The following is a 17013-nucleotide window of genomic DNA, read 5'->3' as shown; positions in this document are numbered from 1 at the left end:
AGTTTTATTCCATGAAGAGGAAACATCCTGGAAGTTTTATGCCATGAAGAGGAAACAACCTGCAAGTTTTAGTCCATGAAGAGGAAACATCCTGCAAGTTTTATTCCATGAAGTGGAAACATCCTGCAAGTTTTATTCCATGAAGAGGAAACATCCTGGAAATTTTATGCCATGAAGAGGAAACATCCTGCAAGTTTTATTCCATGAAGAGGAAACATCCTGCAAGTTTTCTGCTGCGGAGGATAACAACCTACAGGTGGCTTGAAAAAAACATGGTTACTGCATTCAACACACGTGGGATTTCTTCCAATTCAAAGTGTCGGCTCGAAGCAAAAACAAAGAGTTTCCAATGCAAGCACATAAAGCAATGAGGGAATTCATTTTCACTTGGTTGTTATTCCTGTGAAAGTGTGGGCATCTCCAGGGAAAATAAAAAAAACTGAGAAAAATTAATGAAATAAAAGTAGCACTTTCTTCCCAGTTCTTAAAAATCTTTTTACAATTGGATGTTGCATTAAAAAACTGTACAAGACATTATTTTCACTGTGGCTGACTTAAAGCAATTTTGTTTCAATTCAGATACCAATTATTTAAATTTAAGTGTTAAGAATTTGAATTGTGTTAAATTAAAATACATTACATGTAATAAGTAGAATTTAGTTCTGAAAATAAATGAGTACCATTGAACTGAAGGGTTTTAAAAGCAAGCAGCATCACCATTTTATGTTCAAATGACGTGTTTAGGAAATAATACCAAAGATTCAATTCCAAAGATCTTAACTTGCATTCCAGTTATTGTAGCACACATTTTCACATCTGTCATCCAAAATACTTAGTAAGCAACAGTCAGCAATACTACAAAAGTATTTAGAAGTGTCACATTATGGCTTCTCGACATGAAGCAGTTTACTCTGGCGCATAAATAAGATTTCATGTATGTGCCTTAGCTGCTATCCACAGGAATGTTCACACATCACTGAGAGAAAGGTCTCATAGTCTAAACCCTTTCCAGATGACATCAAGCGAACATGTTTTTAATTAAGCAGATTCAAGAAAATGACAGCTCAGTGTCAGAAGAGCAAGGCCTTGAACACGGCAGGACGTCTTGAGATTGCAAGCGTCTTGTCTACTGGAACCATGGTCATTGAACTGTACAGAAACAGGGAGGCCACTCAATCCAGAGAAACCTGGTAATTTTTAATATGCTCAGAAGCCAGATAGGAACAAAAACTGTCACATAGATTATATTGAAAATCTGTGACTGCAAAGCTTAATTAACAGAATCACATCTTGCTTTCAATCTTCAAAATTATACTGCAAACTCAGGCATAAAAATGAAACTTCCAGCCAAGCTGTCAGATAAACTCACTTTAGAGATGATGAATAAACTAGCAGGCATCAGAGACAATTAAATTAATATTTCATATGCACAGGGATAACAAAAAGAGTAGCCAAATTTGACGATAATTAGAAAATGAATTGATTATGATAGGTATACACTCTGATAGTGTGATGTAAAATCACTCATACGAATGATGCCGCAATGTGCACCAAGTAACAATATGTGTGCAGACAGCTGCAATTAAAAATATTTAAAGAAACACAAGGCTGAAGTGTTGAAGAATACTTTGGTTTTATTAACAGCAGCTTTTCTCTCTGCTAATCAAATAAATACTTCTCCCAAAAGAATGATATCTCTATTATTTACTATTCCAAAAAATATTATTTTTTGAAAAAAAATTATTAAAAGTGTCCAATACAATTTCAATCTCAAATATTATGGTGAATTTTTATCAATTAGAATGTAATTTTCTTCAGAGCGATGTTTCAGCAATGTGTGGTTTGCTTTGTAGAGTTTAGATTTACAAACAAATAGCAAAATACACCAATTAAAAATGGTCAGTAGGTTTGTAGAAAAAAATCTGAGGGAATATAAATCAGTATAAAGAGTTGGTGAGAAAAGCAGGGTTTAATCAAGGGTAATCTGCACAGACTTGTGAAAAGAGGGCCATGTCTAACTAACAATTAAATCTTTTGGAAGAGGCGGCACAGTGAATTGATTAGATTAGCACATTTGAAAAGTTTACATGGATTTTAACAAGAAGTCCAAAAATTACACACTGATCAAAAAAGTAAAATCCCAAGGGATTTAAGTAGTAAAACTGGCTCAGAGGGAGAAAATAAAAGGGCTGGTTGACAGGGGGCTTTAGAGACCCAGCCTGGGTGCAGTGGCCCCTTATGCTTTTGCCTTAACTGCAGTGAATATGATTGTCTTCTAATATCAAGAGTTCCAGGTAGTTGAAATAAATTACTAAGTGGCCATAAAAATGGCAAATAGCACCTCAATTCAAGATTACTTTAGTAATGTAGCTATTAGAAAACAGAAATATCTAGGCATCCCTGAAGGTTGGAACAGATAAACAAGGTAGTTAAGAAGGCACAAAAGTTCGTGCCTTAATTGATCAAGACATAGTCACAAGGCATGCAAGTGATGATGGAGTGCATAAAACCATTGGCCAGAATTTGAGTTCTATTCTTTAGATTATGTACAATAGCAGTGAAAAAGTTCAAAGAGTATTTACAAAGATGGTGCCAGGGGTGGAGAATTATTGTCATGAAGAGAGATTGGCAAGGGTACGATTGGTTCCTTAAGAACAATGGAAGTTGAGGGGAGGATTAGGGAAAAACTGATGGATGCTATCACCCAAATAATAGTGGATGCAAGAAACTCATTGCCTTAGACAATAAAGAAGGCAAGTGCACTTGCCATGCTTCAAAGCTAAATTGCTGACATGCGTGAATCCAGGAAGATGGGAATTGGGATTGGTTTCAAACAATTTTTGTCTTACATGATGGGCTGTATAGTCTTCTTCTATGCCATAAGCATCAATGATTCTATGTAGAAGCCATGTCTACAAAAGAAAAAGCATTTTGTCTTGGTGAGTGTGAGAAAAGTGGACCAATGCAACTTACGCAGTGTGTAAATGGACCACCATCTAGTGTTCTGATCCAGAGAGGCATTGAGAAATTTAAATGAAAGTCATTAAAAACAAATTCTCGGCAAGCAACTTAACCGGTTCGTTAATTTCCTTGAAGGACGGCATTTGTCTTCCTTATCTGATCCAGCCTGTATTTCACAGATCCCACCAATATGGTGGAGTTTATATGATTAATTTCAGAGGCAAATGGCGATGGATAATAAATGCTGGCGTTGCAAGGGGCATCCACGGTTTAAGCATGTATAGGTTTTTTGAAAATAAGAAGTTGTGATTGTGATGTATACTTGCATTCAGAATTCACTCACCAAAAATCCATCACAGATCAAGATGCCTCACAAAATTAAGTGAATAAATGATCGATCTGCTCCTTGTGGCACGGGTTGGATGAAGAATGTCAGCCTAGACCCCAAGAGAACTCCTTGCACCTCTGGAAATAGGTTTAACACAGCATTCAGAAGATGGTGCCTCTTGATCATTTAGTATTGCACTGAACTGTCAACCTACATTACGTGCTCCAATCACGATAAATGCCAAATGAGCTCAGTTGAAACAGTTTATCCTGAAACAGAATATTTATCTTTTGAAGTAATGTTAATCATAGAGCAATTATTCCTTCCATTCTATCATCCATGACGAACCCTGGGCAGGGCAAGATGATGCAAAAGTGTCTCATCATTGAGGCAAAATTAATATATTGAAATCAGCCCTTAGTAAAAAGTAACACAAATATTTAAGTACCTAGCTTGAAGAAGAATGAAGGGAGATATCTTGTGTTTACATTTTAATTTAAATATGGGCTCATGAGAAACAAGGAAACTTCATAACTTGATCCATAACTGTATCCTTATTTCTGTGTATAATTTAAATGCTTGGTTTAAATGTGCAATAATCCTATTCTATGGTTCCATCAGGCTTCCTTACAACAGAGCAGCACATTTTAACTTGAGATATATTTAGACAGCATATTAGGACTGTACCCCACTTCTGCTGTGCTCATCCCCTCCATGATGGATCTATTCAAGAGTGAAGCCAATTAACGGCATCCTAAATACAAAAATACAAGTGCTTTACCCAGGAGCCAACTCTGCTGTTTCAACACAAGTGCAGATGAAACCCTAGGACTGGTACTCAAATTGTTAACATAATGCTGCAAGAGCACTAGAATTCATAGCCCAGAGAGTAATCAACTAAGTCAACTATGGAACACAAGTCAATGAATTGAGTGATCAAACTTCATATTGCGCAACTAGGTTACACATTTAGTACAACAGCTATTTCTGATCATATAAAATGCATTCACATGGAGCTAGGACCCATAATGATCGGAGTTTAGATTAAATAATCTATGGCCTTTAATAATTTTCTATTGTAAAAAGGTGGTTTTATTACCGGTCCATAGCTCATTAAAAGTGGCTATGCAAGTAGATTGGGTGGTAAAGATGGCATATGATATGCTTGCCTTCATCAGGTGCGGCATTGAATATAAAAGTGAGGAGATCAAGTTGCAGCTAAAAACAACTTTAGTTTGGTCGCACTTGGAGTACTTTGTGGTTTTGTTTTCCCCATTATAGAAAGGAGACTGGTGGGATGACCCGATATAGATGTATAAAATCATGAGAAACATTGATTAGGTAGACAGTCAGAATCTTTTCCCCAGAGGAAAAGTATTACATATGCATCTAAGTTGAGGGGGAGGAAGTTGAAAGGAGATGGCATCAGCAAATATTTTATACAGGAAGTGGTGGGTGCCTGGAACAGGCTGCCTGAAGTAGTAGTGGAAGCAGATGTAATAGTATCATTTAAGAGGCTTCTAGGAGAGGGTGATCTATCAGATGCATGCAGCAGAGTTTTAGTTTGATTTGAACATCATTTTAGGCATAGATACATGGGATGAAGGTCCTGTTCCTGTGCTGTACTATTCTATGTTCTGTTCAAAACCTGATAACAGTATAGATCATTATCAATTTTGGAAATGTTAACCCAACATCATACTTCAAATCAGTAGTAGTAGAAATAGGGAAACAAATTTGACCTGGTAAAAGACAATTACAGCATTAAGACCCACATTTTAAAAATGTGGATGCCAAGGGTTTGGACTGAATGGAAGAAACATTAAGATGTCTCTCGAATGGTGTATCAAATTAGAATCAGAATCAGAATTTATCGTCATGAAATTTGTTGTTTTGTGGCAGCATCACAGTGCAAACCTTCGCATAAATCACCGTACAAAAATACATTAAAAGAATATGCATGAAAAGTCAAAGTAGGGAAGTGTCTTTGGCTCATTGATCATCCAGGAATCTGATGGGAGTAGGGAAGAAGCTGTCCCTGTGTTGCTGCGTGCATGTCTTTTGGCTTCTGTGCATTTTTCCCCAATGGTAGCCGAGTGAAGAGGGCATGACCTGGGTGGTGGAGGTCCTAGAGGATAGAGACTGCTTTCTTAAAACACGGCCTTAAGTTTGGAGTTTTTTTCTTGTCCTGAGTGTTGGCATTTTCTTACCAGGCAGTGTTACAACCAGCCAGAATCCTCTCCTCGGTACACCTGTAGAACTTTGAGAGTCTTCAGTGACATACCAAATATTCTCAAACACTTCACAAAGTATAGCTGCTGGCAAGCTGGCTTTGTGATTGCATCGGCATAGAATCTCCAGGACAAATCCTCATAAATGTTGACACGCAGCAATTTGAAGTTCTTGACTCTCTGCTACTGAACTCTTGATGAGGACTGGATCGTGTTCTCCTGACTTTCTCCTGAAGTCCACGATCATCTCCTTGGTTTTGCCAACGTTGAGCGCAAGGTTGTTGGAGTGACTCCACTCAACGAGCTGATCTGTCTCCCTCCTGTACATACCCTCATTACCGCTTGTGATTCTGCTGACAACCGTAATGTCATTGGCAAATTTTTCAGTGGTATTGGAACTGTGCCTGCCCACACAGCCATGAGTAAATAGTGCGTAGAGCAGTGGGCTGAACGTGGAACCTTGCGTTGATAGTCAGTAAGGAGGAGGCATCGTTTCAATTCACACTGATTGTGGTTTTCAGATGAGAAAGTCAATGACCTGATTACCTTAATTATCTACAATTGGTTTGAGACTTAGTAAACCAGGATGAGTATCAAAAGTACAACCAGTGATCACTGGTCCATGTTATGAAAGAAAGAGCATTTTCTTTTATAAGCTACCTGGTAGCAACAAGAATGTTTACGAAATAGATTAGAAAAAAGCAAAGAGCAAAAATTCAAACCATCTTGCCAGCATTCTTGCCTGGCTTTGCTAAATACATGCAATTTAATAAACACCAGGCCTAATTCTACTTACTTAATGCACGCACCCAGAACTGCATGTAATTGCACTTAATTACAACATAAATATTTAGCACAGAGCATTTCCACCTCATTACCCAATTAATTCAGAACTTTTATTTGGAATTTTTACCCCGCACAACTTAAACTAAAAGCAGTGAGATCTGCTTGTGAGTGCTATCAACCAGACAAGTGAGGATGAGTTACTGACTTCCATCCATGTACTTGTTGCCTTGAGGCACGGAGGGTCATGAACAGGCCAGTAGCCATGGAATGACTGCATTCAGAATCACACCATAACAGAGTCAGGGCTATTTACAACAGTTTCAGAAAGATCTATAATCTACAAAAAAAATGAGAAAGATGCCAGCACATTCATCATCTTATTTCCAACTTGGAGATATTTAATCAAGAATGGCAAAGATGAGATGCCATTCTAAAAGAACTGCATCATGATGTATTAGATTCAAGATTCTTTTATTGTCATAATAGAAAATGTAATGTTACACAAAATATCCTTTAGTCTGCCATAAGAAAAAGGAAAATAAAAGAGAGTCCCTTCAGAGTCACTGAGTGTCCATGGATTTGCCTCTAGCGCTCCCACAGCCTCCTCAGTAAGTAAGAGCTCTGTACAAAATGTATGACCTGCTGGCAATTTTCAAACACAAGTCTGAAAGTATAAAGCACAGCTCTAAGAGAAAACGAAGATATGCTGTTTGCCACATCCTGGAATGTCACACCATGCTTCCCCTTTAAGTGAGGCCTGGAAGCTTTCCAGCATTACCAAATTTGTATTGAACATGGCTTGAACTTTGAAATGTTGATAAGGCATGATTTGATCAAAACAATTTAATACTTTTCTTACAGATTAAATATTAATGTTTTGCTATTGGCAGCTACCCAAGTTCCACAGTAAGTGATAAATATCGACCTATCCTCCCAAATTAACATCACATGGCATTAATCCAAATTCAGTCCAGATAACCACATGTAGCTCAACTAAAACTGTGCTAAATCAGCCATTAAGCACCTAAAAATGTTCTTAATTTAAATGTGCACATTTCATTTTTTTTTTTTTACACAAATATTTGCAGAGAGAGGTTGAATCTTAATAACAGCCACAATGTCATGAAAAGGAAGCATTCCTGGGATGTTTTGGAAAGTCAGTTCTTTAAAGGTCACTCTTTGAGCTTTCATTCTATGCACTGGTGGGTGGTAAAAATATAAATTTACATTTGAACAGATTACATTATTAAATAAACCTAATTAACAACAGAAACGGCTGGGCTTACGGGTAAAATCTGTTCTGATTGTTTAAAAATCTGCAAAAATGCTATTTTGTTTATGTAAAAACTGTAAAGCAGCTGTGGTTTATTTTTAGAAAATACATAGGTGATAAAATTGTTGCTAAATTAATTTATTCAGACAAACATAGTCTGTGCCTTATAAATTCTAAATGGGGTCATGTCAGACTGCATAAATCAGTCAATGTGTTTGTTAATCCAGAATAAGTACATTCCTGGTAATTACCAGTCTTATGGCCAGTTAGTCTAACAAGCACACTGACAAGTCATTCATTAGTCATATCCTTAGAAACAAACTTAAATCAACTCTACCGACATAATTTATTATAGGAGGGAGAAACAGCCAATCATTTTGCTTTGTCCATCCACACCTGGGCTCCCAGCAGCAGGTTTTAATGTTCTACTCCTTAGAACTCCTTTGTCAGAAAGTCATGAATGCATAATCTATGGTCCCAAAGTAAAAGCTTGTGCAGTTTGTACCAGTGTCCCTGGAACTCCTACCAGTATGCACCTGAAAGAAAACTGGCAGCCACAGCCAGTGGCTGTGTTAATTACACATATGAAGCCCATTATGCAAAGAAAGGGCACCTGCTGGCAGTGAAAATGAATAGAACCTGCCCTTCCTGTGCAGTGAGTAAATTGAAGGCTCATTTCAACAGGAGATAATGGTTTTCAGATTACCTTCCATGTATTCCTGAGATGGCTGGATATTTAACATTTAAATCATCCACAGGGAACAGTCTCCTTCCATTTAAATGTTTCAAGCCCCTATCACTCACTTCACTTAAAGCTCTAGTTATCCCTGCTGGCAACTGATTTAATTACTTTTTGGACGTTGCCAGAGTAAATATAAGGCTATATACCATATTATTATAGTGTAAACCATGGCTCACTGGGTAACATTCTTGCCTGAGTCAGAAGGTTGCGCTATCAAGAGCCACTTTAGAGATTTGTGCAGAAAAGGCCAGGCTAACTCTTCCATGCTGCACCGAGACTGTTGTGCTGTCAAAAATTCAGCCTTTCAGACAAGGTTCAAAGGTTCCTTTTACTGTCATGTAATAATATATTAAAAATGTAATATACATGATATATTTCAACTTTTGCCTGCCATAAAGCAAAGTTGCCCTGAGCATTGCCCAGTTCCCCTAACAATAGGAGAAAAAGAAACAAAAGAGAATCCCTTCAGAGACACTGAGTGTCTGTGGATTCGTCTCCAGCACTCCCACAGCCTCTGCAGCCATACAGATTCCCATTCAAACCATCAACAACCTGAACTCCAGATACAAACCTCCGATACAATCACAAAGCCTTCACCACCCGATGTCCTCTGAGACCCTTTTTGCCCTCAGCACTCTCTCGAATCCCTCCTCTGACGTCACCCACAACCTGTGTGGGTCCTTTGACCGCAAGTTGCCAGCAGCTCGCAGCCTGTATGATTCTTCAAGCGCAAGTTGCCAACAGCCCGCAGCTTGTGGAGGTACTTCAGACACTGAATCCTCGCTGGTCCGCTGTGGGGATGTTTCCTATGCTTCTCCTTCTTAACTTTGAACACAACATTGAACAGAGGCCTGGTTTGCTCACTCAAGTGGAGGGAGCTAAGATGTCAGGCAGGAGGGAGCCCTGAGGGCCTCAAGATGCCATTCCCCTCCCCATGATCAAGTAGGAGTGTAAAAGACAGTTACTTTCCAGAGGCTAAAGCTCTTATTCCCTTCTATTTCTGGCTTCCCGACCCCTGGGACAAACAAAGGACCATTGTTAATTTCAAATCAGACTCCCAATTGCCCTCTGGGAGGTTGATAAAATGCAGAAAGTTTAAAAATAAATTGCAGGTGTTGAAAATCTTCAATAAAAACAGAATGATGGAAATAGCAGGTTAGTTTGCATCTGTGGCAAGAGAAAGAGTTAACTTTTCAGGTTGTGAGTTCTGATGAAGGGTCTCCAACCAGAAGCATCGACTCTGTTTCTATTCCCACAGATGCTGCCTGACTTGCTGAGCCCTTGAAGCATTTTCTGATTTTATATTAACGAAGCACCCCACTACCCCAGAGCAGAATTGATGGGCATAAACTGCAGCTGTATAAAGGCAGTGGCCTCATAAATCTGGATTGGGCTGGACTCTCAGCTTTAACTGGTTATATTCATTTTCCCATTATCCAAGGGAGTGGTTGATATTGGGAGCATTCTACACTTTCATGCAGAAACTCAAATTTAAAATACCAAAATGATGACAACAGCAAAATATTTGAATATAGCCTATACAAATCCATTTTCATCTGATCAATAATGCAGGTAGCATACATACAAGTGTATCGAGATAATTTTTCTTTTAAATATAAACCAGTTAGCTTCTTACCAGCAGTAGTCCAGTAGATGTGGAGGGAGGACAGGGATGTAAACATGTTGCCAATACATAGGGTATAGCATTGCTGCTGACCCATGGACGCAAGCTGTTAACTAGAAGGAAAAAGAAAAACTGCTTGTCAATTCAAATTCAGTAGAATTAACATTCTGAGCAGAGAGTGCCAATAGATTATAAAATTGACCCAGAAAGAAAACATGCAATATGGGAACTTTTTAAATAAATGTTAAAATCTTTCATTCTGGACTATATTCTGAACAGCACATGATTCAACATGTGTTGAGCTTAAAGCGATGGCCTTACACTGATTAAAACACGGCACTTGATCTTGTTTCTGTCCGATAATTAATCTCCAGCCTCAATATTCAGCACTAAATCTTCAGCATTAGTCAATGCAGCTTGCATCACTGAAATACTGGGCACTGGACAGAGGATAATAATCAGGCATCTCAGCAAAAGATATTTTTACAAACCAACAAAGAGATGTGTACAAATTTGTGATAAGCAAATTACTTCATTTCAGGCAATCCATGACATTCTCACTACAGGTGAAACCATCTCCCTATAATGAACTCCACTTACGAGCAACCTTTCTTCCCAACTTAAATCATTAAGTTGATGTGTGATTTTCTGCAAAGTACTCTTGCATCCAGTATTATCAAAACTAGCGAGGAACACGACTAATACGAAAGACTTACTATGTTAAATTTTACAGGCAGGTTAATTTGATTGAGAAGCTATAATGAGCACTTCACTTAATTCACCGACCAAAGTTTTATTTGTATTAAATCCATCCTGAGTACAACTACAGAACAGTATCTGTAGCTTTAAATAAAGAATGAAATGTAATTTCACACAAGCAGCCATAGAAACAATTATATCAACCCATTGTTAAACTGTTGTCAGAGTGTATGCTTGAAGCTGTGGACCCAGAAGCTAGGATCCAGTAATTTATTCTCGCTAAACAGCATTTTATGTATCTCTGCACTCACTCAAGAAGAGCTCAGGCCCAAAATGTTGACTATCTTTTATTTCCTATGGATGCTATGTTGCTTGGAGTTTCTCCAGCACTTTTGTGTACTGCACTAGACCCCAGCAGCTGCTAGATTTTCTTGTTTACCTCGGGTCTAAGATTCCTCTCCTTTTTTACAGAAAGGCAAACAAATAACATGTTAAGAAAATGATTTTTTTTTTACAATGTAAATTTTAAGTTTAATGTACTCTGAGAATTGACTAAAACAGATAACTTCCAAAGAACTTCTCAGCAGTTGTTACAAAATATGAATTGGTTCCTACTGATGAAGCATCACAGCAGCACAGGGATCATTTGTCCACTATTCCATTCAACTGGTTCTTTTTAAATGAGCTTCTTTTAAAATGAGATTCAACTGCACCCACAATGGAAATAAAATGAGTTTATGGCATTCATTCAATAAAGAGAGAAGTTATCCCTGGTGTCTAGGCCAGTATTTATTCCTCAATCAACATCAGTCAAATGACAGATGATCTGGTCATCATCATTTTGGGGTTTGTGGCAGCCTGCTGTGAACAAATTGTCTGCCATGTTCCAATATTACAAGAGTGACTATTTCAAAATTGCTTAATTGGCTGTAAATCACTTTTGCTAATCATAAAGGTGCTTTCAAAATCCAACTTTTTTCTTTCTCATTTCCAACTTGACCAACAAGTACTTGATATCTGCTGGGAAAACCAATGGCTGTTATGCTTTCAAATTTGGCACTGGTCGGGTGGTGCATAAAAGGTCACTGCAAAAGATAAAGGTAAATGTATTGGTAGAGGATTGGTTAACAGGCAGAAAACTGCAGGACTAAATGGGCCATTCCCGGATTGACAAGCTGTAACTAATGGATTCAGCCACGATAGATTGAAATGAGAGGAAATTTCTTCGCTGGGAGTTGTGAATCTTTGGAATTCAATACCCCAGGGAGCTCTGAATGCTGAATTATTCAAGGCTGAGATTGACTTTTCAGTCCATGGGGGAAATCAAGAATTGTAGGGGATCATGCAAGGGAGCTTTGCCAAGGATCATATCTGCCATATCTGGCACAGGAGAGTCAAGAGGGAGACTTTTGGTTTTCGCCTTCTGCGACTATCTGAATCAAAAATCACATTTATTTTGTGGAATATAGTGGGTGCCAAAAAAAATTACAATGTAGCGGCAGCTACACCGCTAACTGAAGGATCGCACAACCAGATGGGTTGAGTTCAATGAGCAAAAACTGATTTATTGCAGGCTGCCTGGCTGGTCTTGTACTCCCAGCCCAGACCTGGCTGAGAACCGTGCTGGGAGGCCCCGACGTCACCGGGGTGTCACGTGGGTCGCCAAGCGCGGGCTTCTGATTCCGGTGCTGAGGTCGAGAGGAAACCCCCCGCCGGCTGCCCCGCCGCGTGCGTGACAAGCAGGGCCGGTTCGCCTGCCTAATGGCATACCGCCACAACAAATTCAATGAATGGTTCAGTGTGAAAGCTCATTTTATAGTTTAACATTAAAATCAGTGCACTTTTGAAACAGACCACTTACATTTTTACCACTCATCCTACAAAAAAATTAAGTAAATTTAATTTATAATTCTCAGATGACAGTATCTTGATAGTCCAGATTTTGTCAAATTTGGTACTATTATATTTTCTTAATGCTGCCTCACGCCTCCCAATTATCTTCAATACTTCCTTGTGACACAGAAGAGGAATCAGCTCAACAGTCATTAAGAAGCGGGAGCTGAAGCATTATTTTCAATGCTCAAGTACATGATACAGTTAAATCCCTAGTATCCAGCACCAACAGGGGATTGGCAGATGTCAGACAAGTGAATTTCCTGGTTGTTTGAGACTGTGTGATCATGAATGGAGAACTAATGGTGTGGCGTGCCAATTTTAAACTTCCGTATTTTTTACCCATTTATTTTCCACTTTTTTTCCCCCAGTTGCTTAAGGCTGCTGGTTGCTTGAATTCCAGATTACAGGGATTTCACTGTATTTAGCTCACAAATCTGAATATCTAGAGGAGAATGGGTTCTTGATTTTTGAAGACAATGTTGAGAACACCAGTGCAGCATTCCATTTGAAAGTCAGAGGAAGAGGTGATGTCATCATAAAATCATAGCCAAAATGAGACAAACAAACCCTGCCATTTGTAGCTCCTGGCGTACCTTTTTGCAAGTTTTGCTTTCAAGTGTAAATTTTTGTTGCTATAATTTCTACATTGTAAGAACATAAGAAACCAAAGTAGGTCACTCATCAGTTCAGAGTTGCTCTATTCATGAACAGCATGGGTCACCCAGCCCAGCTCCAGCTTCCCTCACTATACCCACCTTCTTCTATTCACAGCATTCAAAAGTCTATCAATCTCTTCCTGGAACATATTCAATGGCTGAGCCTCTGAGGTAATGTTGGAATGAGAGTTTACTGACATACCCATGTACAGATGTACCAAATTCCTTGCTCATTGCAGCCACACAGGTAAGAAAAAAAACGACAATACACTAAATTACCACAATATACCATATAAAAGGATGGATAAATAAATATTCACTGATACAGTTAGAAAAATAAGTGAAATCTCAATAGTTCACACAGATTAAAGGGCTCAGACCTGAAATGTTAGTTGGCTTTTACTTCCTATGGATGTTGCTTGACCTGCTGAGTTTCTCTAGCATGTTTGTGTATGGCACTCGACCCCAGAATCTGCAGACTTTCTTCTTTAATGGTCGTAGTCCCAGACTAATTTATGGTTAGGGTTAGGTTAGTACAGGGGGGTATCAAGAGCCTAACGACTGTTGGATAAAAAGTTCTTCAGCCAAGTGTTGCTGGACTTCTGTACCTTCTGCCTGTAGGTAGCAGCAAGAATAGTTTGTAACCAGGGTGCTGAAGCATGAACGACATTGGCTGCCCTTTTGAGTCAGTGCATCACGTAGAAGTCTTCAATGGTTCAGTGCCCATGAGGAATTTGGGTGGGTTTGCCATCTTCTGCAGCCATCTGATGACGCATCAAGTCTCCTCAGACTTATGAAGTAGAGGCATTCACGGTTGGCTCAAAATGCAGGCTTCAGCAGAGATCCTCTGATATGTGGACTCCCAGGAAATAACCCTCACAACCACTGTCCTGTCAATGAAGAATGGTGCTTGAGACTCACAGCCCTTGAAGATATTCCTTTGTTCAGCCCTGGATTACTGGTGAGAGATAATCTCAGTCTTCCTAGCTAAAGGGAATATGTTCTGAGCAGTTATTCCATATGTCTAAACGAAATCACTTCTCAGTCTTCTACACTCAAAGGGACATGGGTTCAGTTCACACAATCTCTCTTCACAGGACAATCCCTTTATCCAGTGAATCTTTACTGAATCCTTTCCAATAAGGCAATTAAATCCTCCCTCAGGTACAAAGGCGAAAACTAAACACAGCACAGTGTAGTTTCACCAATGTTTTCTCTAACTGTGGTGATTTCTTGACATACATAGTTCATAATGAAGCCTAATGTTCTTAACTGCTTACTGTAACTGTATGTCGACTTGCCACAATTCATTTGGTAAGATACCCAGTTCCTTCTGAAAGTCAACATTTCCCACTCTTAACATGTAATAGCTCCTGTCAATATATTTACCCTTTCAAAGTTAATTATCTCCTGTTACATTCCATATGGTAATTGGTCTATTCACCTTTACAGCCCCTTTGCACCCTTCTTCTTGCTAGTTCTTCCAATGTCAGAAAATCCAAGCTCAGTGCACAATTCCCTCCTGAAATCACTAATGCAGATTGTAAAGAAGTAAAGATAAAGATTCCATTATTGTCACATAATTCTACATTTAGAATGTAGCATACGTGAAATTCTTTAAGTAGCTGAGTCTCAAGCAAGACTCTGCCATGCCACATTAATTGCAGCTTATCAACCTGAAAAATGACAGCTTGCTCACATTATTTTCTTGTAAGACTAATTGTTAAGTAACAGATTACTACTCAAATCCTTCATCCACATCTATACACTGATCTGAAATGCCACAAAATCAAATTTTATCCGATAACCATTTATTGTTACTTTTACATCAATACAATTTAGACCCACTAGGTCCCCTACATTATAATTTAATTGCTCTATATCACTCAAGTATATTATGAAGTCCACATAACTTTTGCTACTATGAACAAAATTTGCCCACAGCTTCCTCCAGAGAGAAAACCGCTAGGAGCTTGTGTGATGGAGCATGAAACTAAAGAGATTTGGTGTACTCTCCAGATATCTGCAAATGTTGACAGTGTTTCCTGCAAGCCTCAAAACACACTGTTCAATCACTGTCATTTACAGAGTCTATATTGAAAACGTCCCATCATTATTCATAATGTTACATGCGACCTTAAGGACACAAGCTAACTGTACAAATAGGGACTCCAGGTCACATATTTGAAGCAAAAGCGTGCAATCTTGAGCTACCATAACTATTTTAAATTCTAATGTACACCAATAGTTATCCAGAACCATATAACCATTTACGGAGCAGAAACAGGCCATGTTGGCCTTTCGAGTCCGCACCGGTTCACTGATTTTGTGCGCCCTCTTCAGGCATTGGTCCTGATAGATCTTCATTCAAAAACGATGGGCGAATTCACATATTATAAATACCTGAAAAATGTTCATTTAAATGAAAAATGGTCCATACATTATTACTGAATGTTCATTCATCAGAACAAGGGAAATATAGAAAACATACTGTACTTATTTCAAGTTGCAGCCAAGGAAATACTGTAATTAAAAAAAGTCTTCACCACCTTTGCTCAGCTGAAACAAACATGTTGACCATTTTCACCAGGTGTCCATTATTATGTCCACATTCCCTTTGTTCTTTATGGTCCCACCTCTTCCCTGCAACTTAAACATGTCCTCTCACTTTTCTTCATTCTCTTGAAAGATCCTTGGCCTAAAATGTTAATTGTTTTCCTCCTAACCAGCTGAACACATCCAAGATTTTATTTTATTTTATTTTTCAGCGAATGCAGTTTTATTTGCTTTGCAATTGAGAAGGTATTAGGACAGGTGACCAAATGCTTGTCAAAATGGAAAATTAAGAAAACTGAAGAGATAGAAGCCAATGATGCAATCAATGAATTTGCTGATGCTTAAGGAGCAGAATGGAAAAAGTGTAGATAGCTCAAAGGATTGGAACTGCAGGGATATGGATGCCCAAAGGGAAGATGAAATTTTACATGAATTAGACTACTGAACACTGATTTGCATAACCTCAATTCTACAATTGACAATAATGCAAGCTGCCCAGGAGTTCATTGGAATAGTCGAATCTACAAGTAACAAAGGCATAAGTGAGGGGTTTAACAGGAAATGAGCAGCTACAGAAGAGGGGATAGGCAATGTTGTAGAGGTGGAAAGAGTGCTGGGACAGAGAGAATGTCTTGAACCCATCTCAGCAAATAACGGTCAACTTTTGCACGTCTGGAAAATATATTAACTCTCTTTTATGCATGACCAGAATATTCTTCATGGCTTTCTCTATGGAAGAAATTTTAGGCAAATGTCACACCAAAGTTGTAAACAGCCTGCTTCAAACTACAATGCGAGTAATCAATTGTGTCGGTGACTGGGAAAAATGCAGAAGAGCAGGTACAAGAGCAGGGCCTTCAACAGACCTGGAGGGCCAAGCAGGCTATTCTATTACACCATTAAACAATTTTTAAAAATGCATATTGGTGCACAAGTTAAATTGAGGGATACAATGTGATAACAGGCCCACAAGCCACCCAAATCACACCCTCATGACCAACTAACTCCGTACGCCTTTGAATGTGGAGGGAAACCCACAGAGTCACAGGAAGAACTTACAAACTCCTTACAGACTGCACTGGATGTGAACCCAAGTCACTGGTGTTGTAAAACCTAACCACTATGCTATCTGCAATTTATGTTATAATCTACATCTTCACACAAGATCATTTATCAATTTACAGGGTAGGATCATGGAAATTGAATATAAGGCAAGACTCTTATCAGACCACTCACCTCTTGTACTTACATGCCACATAAG

General features: G+C 38.7%; 1 protein-coding gene across 11 annotated transcripts in view; it reads right to left on the bottom strand.

Moving 5' to 3' along the window:
- dennd1a (DENN/MADD domain containing 1A) overlaps positions 1–17013 on the bottom strand; it is a 536086-nt gene that overhangs the window by 207447 nt on the left and 311626 nt on the right. For all 11 annotated transcript variants that reach the window (XM_069888617.1, XM_069888520.1, XM_069888538.1 and 8 more), the window contains one exon: positions 9958–10058. In XM_069888617.1, coding sequence (XP_069744718.1) covers positions 9958–10058 — 101 coding nt within the window. The remainder of the gene's footprint in view (positions 1–9957; positions 10059–17013) is intronic.

Source organism: Narcine bancroftii, chromosome 1, assembly GCF_036971445.1.
Source record: "Narcine bancroftii isolate sNarBan1 chromosome 1, sNarBan1.hap1, whole genome shotgun sequence".
In the NCBI taxonomy this organism is placed as follows: Eukaryota; Metazoa; Chordata; class Chondrichthyes; order Torpediniformes; family Narcinidae; genus Narcine; species Narcine bancroftii.
Note: the sequence above shows the minus strand (reverse complement) of the source record. Positions and strands in the feature narration are given on the sequence as shown.